This window comes from Cebus imitator, unplaced genomic scaffold, assembly GCF_001604975.1.
Source record: "Cebus imitator isolate Cc_AM_T3 unplaced genomic scaffold, Cebus_imitator-1.0 Scaffold577, whole genome shotgun sequence".
In the NCBI taxonomy this organism is placed as follows: domain Eukaryota; kingdom Metazoa; phylum Chordata; class Mammalia; order Primates; family Cebidae; genus Cebus; species Cebus imitator.
The window spans coordinates 64,704-72,863 of NW_016107892.1; the positions used below are offsets into that span (position 1 = coordinate 64,704).

The 8,160-nt window shown below is 46.2% G+C and overlaps 1 protein-coding gene across 1 annotated transcript in view; it reads left to right on the forward strand.

Annotated features, from left to right (window-relative positions):
- Positions 1 to 8,160, forward strand: part of LOC108294393 (hydrocephalus-inducing protein homolog) — a 186,004-nt gene that overhangs the window by 48,520 nt on the left and 129,324 nt on the right. The window contains exons 18-19 of the mRNA XM_017516259.2: positions 248 to 462; positions 6,585 to 6,719. Of these exons, the coding sequence (XP_017371748.2) occupies positions 248 to 462; positions 6,585 to 6,719 (350 nt within the window). The remainder of the gene's footprint in view (positions 1 to 247; positions 463 to 6,584; positions 6,720 to 8,160) is intronic.

Sequence of the window (8,160 nt, forward strand, 5' to 3'; positions counted from 1 at the left end):
TCACCATGTTGACCAGGATGGTCTCGATCTCTTGACCTCGTGATCCACCCGCCTCGGCCTCCCACAGTGCTGGGATTACAGGCTTGAGCCACCGCGCCCGGCCAGAAATGTTTAAATTACGTACATATATGGCTCACATTATATGTCTGTTGGACAGAGCGGACTTCAGGGTGCCATCCCACTGTCATTTTTTGTGTGTGTGATTCTAAAGTGACTTAATAAAAATCTCACCCTCTCCTTACTGTAGCCCAGGAGGCTGCTGTGGGTCAAAATGCCATGGGGCAAGGACGACTGAGCAGTGAGATCTTGGGCAAGATGACCTCAGAGATGACTCTGGTGGCCCCGGAAATTAAACCTGGAAAGAGTGTTCGTGGGAGCGTGGTGATCTCCAAAAGCAAGGCGGATAGCCATGGCTCTGGGTCGCAGAAGCAGCATCACCTGCACCAGTCCGAAACATCACAGGTACCAATCAGGGCTCTCCAGCAGGAGGGCTGGCATCTTCCTCCTCACCAGCATCCTGCAGCCAGGTCAGTGCTCTTCATGCCTCCATTGGTCTTGCCAGACTGGCCTGAGCACCATTCCTCCACCCCTCATTTTGAAAGGGGTGTTCATCCAGCTGATGCTCAGCTAGCATCTTTTATGCTGTAGCCACTGGTGAAGTGCAAATAAAGAAAGCAGAATCCCTGCACCAAGAGTCTGATGAAGGAGATAACCACATTTGCAATAAAGTGAAATTAGTGACAAAAGAAGCATGAAAAAGGAATGAGGCTGAGCCACAGAAAATTGCCAAAATTCAATCCTTTTAGAACTCCATAATAGCAATTTCCTATGGCTCAACCTAATTCTGAAGGAGTGTTAAGGATAAAACCATTAATCTAAGTTTCTGGAGGGCTGCAAAGGGAGTCTTGGAAAGTCAGAAAGAAGTCGCAGCATTTGAGCAATGTGCCAAGGAACTTAGCAATCTCACCGACTGGCAGATGCTGCTGAAGCCAGAGACTGTGGGTGCAGTGAGTAATGAGTTGTAGGTGAAGAAGTGAAATCAGGTGAATGTAGGCTTTTATGATGTTTGAAAGTGAAGGGAAAAAAAATGAGAGAGTAGTAGAGGGGCAAAGCCTGGGTCAGAAGAGTCCATTCTCAAAAAGGAAGTAGAAGCAGAAGCAGCTCTATAAAGAATAGAGCCCCTGGAGAAGTGCCATGTGGCGATCCACTCAAGAGGGAATGAGATCCTGGGAGGCAGCAGGAAGGGCAGAATTCAGTACAATTAAAGGAGAAGACATCCGGCTTCCTTTGGGGTCAGTAAAGGTAAAAAACAGACACAGCTAAGGATGGAAGAAGCCAAATAGGGAATGGATATTGGAGAAGATCTTCCTGAATGGTGCTGTCATACATGCAGGAGGCATGGTCTTTTGAGGGCAGCAACAAGGAGGCTGGGGCTGCAGGGCATGCTTAATAGGAGTGGTAGGGTACTGGTGTACCCACTATGGTGAATAGAAGCAGAAATTGGTGATGGACAGCAAGGAATAAATAGTTGAGAAAGATCATGGCCCAACAAGACTGGAAACTATAACTTCACAGTTGTGAAATCTCAATCTCAATCTCTCTCTCTCTCTCTCTCTCTCTCTCTCTCTCTCTTTCTTTCTTTTTCCTTAGAGTCAGGGTCTCACTCTGTCACTCAGGCTGGAGTTCAGTGGCATGATCTTTGTTCACTGCAGCCTTGAACTCCTGGGCTCAAGCAATCCTTCCACCTCAGCCTCCCAAATAGCTGGGACTACAGGCATGTCCTATCATGCCTGGCTAATTTCTTAAATTTTTGTAGGGATGGGATCTCACTTTGTTGCCCAGGCTGGTCTTGAACTCCTGGCCTCAAGAAATCTTTCTGGCTCTGCCTCCCAAAGCACTAGGATTACAGTCATGAACCACCACGCCCAGCAAGATTTCTCTAAGTGTACCTGGCAGCTCCCATTTAGGAGTGGAGAGAGAAGAATGTCATCATTAAGGAGAGGGTGTGTGCTCAGAACTAGGGGCAAGAGAGTTGAGGGTAGCATCAGTATGGGAGGCTCAGCCTCAGTAGAGAAGGAATTAAGAAGAGAACATAAAACAGGAAAAGCAGAAAGGGCTAAGGGTGGATCTCGTTATAGCCTGAGTGTGCTATAGGGACAGTGTGGGAGGTGGATGGAGCAGAAGTGAAAGTCCTGGTAGGAGAGGAGGCCCATGCACTGGGAGGAGCTGATGGATGGAGAAGAATTATAGGTCCTCATGAGAAATGAGACCTGTGAATTGGATAGAGCAGGTGGGTGGAATAAAGATGTAGGTCCTTAGATGGGGTGCAGTGGCTCACACCTGTACTCCCAGCACTTTGGGAGTACAGAGTGAGAGAGACAGAGCAGTTGAGACTAGTAGTTCAAGAACAGCCTAGCCAACATGATGAGACCACATCTCTACTAAAAATACAAAAAAAAAAAAAAAATTAATTGGGTGTAGTGGTGCATGCCTGTAATCCCAGCTACTCAAGAGGTTGAAGCATGAGAATCGCTTGAACCCAGAAAGCAAAGGTTGCAGTGAGCTGAGATGGCACCATTGCACTGCAGCCTAGGCAACAGAGTAAGACGCCATCTATAAATGAATGAATGAATGATGTAAGTCCTTGTAGGAGAGGAGGCCCTCATGTTACATCAGGCAAGGGGTTGGAGCAGGGGCAAAGGTCTTCAAGGGAGAGGAGACCTGCAGGTTGGATGGAGCAGCCCACAGGGCTGAACTTGAGCCAGGTGAAATCTGATTGTCACTCCATTTTGTGGTCTTCTGACACCATGAAAACGGAAGCCATTGATTCATTTTCTTTTAGAGCACTATCCTTTTCATCCTTTTTTCCAGAATCCAATATAGCGTTCTTTACCCAGATGTTTATGGATGAACTGAAACTCATTTCTCTGTTACCATATAGGGTGTTACCGAGAGTCATTTCCTTTGGTTTTGTTCTGTCCATCTGGACAGAGAAGCAAAGCTTTTTAGAATTCCTCAAAGGCAGAACTTCCCAATTTTGACTCCAAACTCCTTTAAGTGAGGAAATGGAAAGATCACAGTAGAAATCAGAGCTGGCAGACCCCCACCTGTGGCTACCCGCACTGCCCAGTGTGACAGGACTCAAATGATCTAGACCACAGAGTCCCCCTGTCAGAGCACTTACCCAGAGAGATGGCAATAAAGCATGAATTCTCCAGTGGCTGATTTTTCAGTCATGTTGCAAATGGAAAAAAAATGTGTAAATATATTTGAAGACGTGGCCCATAAGGTCATTTATTTATACTGTAAATCTCCTTGATCCAGGAAAGCACCAGTTAGAAATCCTGATCTTTTGAGTGATATTTAATCCAACATTCTTGCTTTTCAATTTCATGGCCTCCTCAGCTACTCATGTCCATGACCACACCCTAGACATTGTTCATCACTACCCATAAACTCCAAGATCTTTCTGTCACAGTCCTGCTTTCCAGCAGCCATCTTCCCACTTTCCAGATGACTAACTCTGGTAAGCAGCTGGCCCCATCAAAACCTCCAGTCCTCATCCTCACTACCTACCACCCAGCTCATGCCCTCCTTACCCAGTCTGGATGCCATGGTCCACCACCGTAGCAGCCCCTTGCAACTTCTCCTTCACCATACTCACCAACAGAGCTTCAGCCCTGGCAAACCTAATCCTCTACCTACTCCATGCAGAGCAGCTGAGCATAGCTGGAGAACATTCTCATCTCTCCTGAAAGATCTTAATTTAAATTTAGGAATACAGGTCTCCAGTGGATGCTTTGGTCTGGCCCAGCCCTCCATCTATTCAAGATGACTGCTTTATTGCTCTCATCATTCTGCTAGCCTACAAAATACTTTCCTCTTCCTCATTGTCAGCTGATGATCTCTCTTCTGATTTCATGGAGAAAGCTGCAGCAATCAGAAGACAACGACCTCATCCTCTGGCCACCAAATCGCCCAGCAGTCTCCATCCACACACGGGGCTGTGTCTTCCCTACATCTGAGTGTCTGCCCTGCCCTCACCGAGGGATGATCCCTGGACATGGGCACCCAGCCCCACCCCTTCTCTTACCCAAGGACTAAATTCCTGCAATTGTCCCCTGTCTCGCATTATCCCCCTACTCTGCTCCCATCAGCATCTATGCATGCTGTATTATTATTCCCACCACTAAATGCTTTCCCGTGACCCCACATCCCCGTTAACCTATTACCTCCTCTCTCAGCTCCTTTCCTCTGCTGTTCCTCCAAACAACTGCTATGTCACCTGCTTCCTCGTCCTCATGCCCACCCCCATCCTCTCTTTCACTACTTCCCGTGGGGCCTCTGTCCCTACCATTCCACAGCTGCTTTTCTCAAGGTCGTTGACAGTCTTCACCTGGCCACACCCAGCTTTCTGTTTTGTCTTCATCTCACAGCTGATCACCCCCTACTCTTGGAAACACTTTGTTCATGTGGCTTTCAGACACCACACTCTTCCACCTTTCCTTCTACCTCATTAGCAACTCCTTCCTCTACTTCCCCAGCTTCTCGATCTCCAAATTTCTGGTTGTTGGAATAGCCCAGGACAAAGTCTTCTACTACTGTCCTTTTTGTTACCTACCTTGTCTTTGCAGACGAGCTCACTCAGTTGCATTGCTTAAATATTTAAGTGCCTTTGACATGCTTATGACTCTTAAAATTCTATCACCAGCCCTTCCCAAAATTTCTATCACTAAACCTTCTATCGCTAAAAACCTTCTATCACTAAAAATTCTATCACAAAACTTCCCAAGTACAAGTTTATATATCCACATCCATTTTCAATCTGTCTCAAAGGGCTTTGAGGCATCTCAAAATTTTTCTGTCCAAAAAGTGATTCTTGCTTCCACTGCTCCCCCAAAAGTGTTCTTCTCCCAGTCTTTCCTTTCTTAATAAATAATTTCACCATTTTCCAGGTTGCTAAGGTCAAAACTCAAGGAATCATTTTTTAATCTTCTTTCTTTTTTTTTATTATTACACTTTAATCCTCTTTTTTTTTATTATTACACTTTAAGTTCTGGGGTACACGTGCAGGATGTGCAGGTTTGTTACAAAGGTATACGCATGCCATACTGATTTGCTGCACCCATCACCCCACCATCTACATTAGGTATTTCTCCTAATGCTATCCCTCCCATAGCTCCCCACCCCCCAATAGGCCCCAGGCTGATGTTCTCCTCCCTGTGTCCGTGTGTTCTCATTGTTCAACACCCACTTTTATGATCCATCCAAAGTCCAGCTGGCCCTACTTCCAAAAGGTATCCTGAATGAGCCACTTCTCGCCACCGCCGTCCTCATGTCACTCCCGACCGCCATCCTCATCCCTGTTGCCATCATCTTCTGCTTTGACCACAGTGACATCTTCCTGTTTCCACTCATGTCACCTCATATGACAAGTAGAGTGGTCTTTTAAAATTAAAAATCAGGCCAGGCACGGTGGCTCATGCCTGTAATTCCAGCACTTTGGGAGACCAAAGCAGTCAGATCACCTGAGGCCAGGAGTTCGAGACCAGCCTAGTCAACATGGTGAAACCCCATCTCTACTAAAAACTTACAAAAATTAGGCAGGCATGGTGGCATATACCTGCAGTTCCAGCTATTTGGGAGGCTAAGACAAGAGACTCACCTAAACCCGGGAGGCAGAGGATGTGGTGAGCCGAGACAGCACAGTTGCACTCCAGCCTGAGCAACAGAGTGAGACTCCATCTCAAAAAATATGTATATAAATAAAAACCAGATTATTTGTCTGTTGAAACACACCAACTTCCCACCATACTTGGGGTAATATACAGATAGCTTACCGTGGCCTACAAGGCCCTCCCTATTCTGTGGTGTCTTTGACCTTAACCCTGACCATCTTCCCCATTGCTCACTCAGTTCCAGCCACACCGGGCTCCGTGTGCCCCCCAAATTCCTCAAGTACCCTTTCATTGAAGGAGCTTGCTCTCTCCTCCCAGAAAGGCTCTGCTCCCAAGATCTTGTCTCATTCTTTCACGTAACCCAGGTAACGTGCGTATCCTCTCTACATAGCCCAACCTGTCATTCCCCAACCCTGTCATGTTCCTTATTCCCTCACCTGGTTATTTCCTTCCTAACACTCAGCACTGTCTGAAATTGTCTTGATTTCTGGAGGACAGTGGCCGATTCTGTCTCCTCCATTGGAATGCAAGGGCCCCATTTCTGTCTCCTCCTTTGGAATGCAAGGGCCCCGAGGGCAGCACCATTGACAACCTTGTTTGTTGTTCTATCCCCAGTACCTCAGCGTGCCTGGAGTGTGACAGGTGCTCAGCGAATGATTGTCGAATGAATGAAAACTGTGTGCAGTTCAGCACACACGCAGTGTACCTTCCACGCTATTCCCCCTTGCAACCTACAGCCATTCTTTAAGAAAAACAGGATCCTTTCATTTTCTAACACAGTTCCCCTTGTACAGATGAGGAAATGAGAGATTATATGATCTTCCCGAGGTCCTGTGGCTGGTAAGTGTAGGAGTTGTTGAGATACAAAGCCAGATTCTGACTTCTGATCTTTCTCCCACTCAACAGATTTCCTCCAGCCCTCTTCCGGGGCCCCCCCAGCGCCGGCTCAGTGTCAGACCCAGTGTCGGAGGCGAGACGGGGCTGATGAGCTGTGCGCTCCCGGATGAACTTCTCACGCAGATCCTGGCAGAGCGGATACAGGTGGGTCCATGCCGCCTACACAGAGCTGCAGGGCTCAGCACTCAAACACCATCCCCGTGACCTGGGCGGAGATTCTGGGCCATCAGCCGCCCACGGTGGTTCAGAAGGCAGTCATTTGCTTGTCTTTTTGACAGCTCTTGTCACTCGCTGACCCTGGCCCAGTCTACAGCCTGAAGCCACTCACCTTCTTAAAGTACCAGAGAGCAGAAGACTACACACACATTTTTTTAATTACCAGAAACAGAGTGGTGTGTTAAAAATTCCAACGTGGAGCCATTCTCAAAGTTAGAATTTGGAGCTATGTTAATTGCTTCGGAAACATATTTTCAATGTTATTAAGTTCAAAAGAGGTAACTAGGAAATAGTGGCTAAAACTTAATAACATCCTACATAAATATTTGTAAATGTATATTACACACATAGTAAAAACTCTGAAAATACATGCTAACTGAGGTTATCTTTGGGTAGCAGGATTGTAGAATTTTAGTCTTCTTTATACATTTCTCAATTATTTAACAATAGCATACTGCTTTTAAAGTCATTAAAATGATAATGCTGTTTCTAATTTTTAGGTTTTTTTCCACTGTTCTACAGTTAACAACAATAAAATAAGGTTAGCAGGATTACTTAAGCCGGTTTCTGCTCATGGTTTGCAGACACAGCGACATCGCTAACCAGGTGCCAGAGCTGGGTGTTTGCTTTGGTTTTCAAGTAGGGCCACAGTATTAATTGCACATTTAAATACAACAAAGTTAGACTTGAGGCTCCCAGAGGAGGAGGAATATCACCACCAGAAAGTTTTTTATGTTGAGATTTGCACTGCTACTTCATTAAAGGTGCTGTCACTCTCAACTGATTTGAACAGTGTGTTTCCATAAGTGTGCCAGTGTTTTAGACACCCGGTGTAAAGGCTGAGAAACACGGGTAAGGCCCCGCAGTAAGCCAGTGAGGCTGGGTACTCCAAGTGCCGGTCTCTGATGACACATGGAGCTTACCCAGCTTCTTCCATCACAAAGTCTTGCTACAAAGTCCAGCCACAGAGAAACAATGATGTGGCTGTGGTACCTGTTCAGCTGCCAGCTGAGCCAAATAGTGTGTTTAGTGGCACAGGTCATTTACGTTATGACACAAATTTCTTGTCTCATCAAAAACCTAATGCTCATTCACTGGTGGCCGGACTATGGGCTACACTTTGAGTAACACTGAGTAAGGCAGAGTCTGTTCTTCAATGGTTACTGTTACCAAAATCATTATACTCCAGGGCAGTAAGACCACTAAGAAAAATACACAAGGCCCATCACTGGTGGCCCTGCTGCCGGCGACTGTGCTGGGGAACATCTTTCCCTTTTCATCTCATTTTTGCATACCTCATGGATCTGCCCAGACTGGCCCTTTGACATTTTTGTTTGTTCATTTATTTCTACAGACAGAATAAATCCTT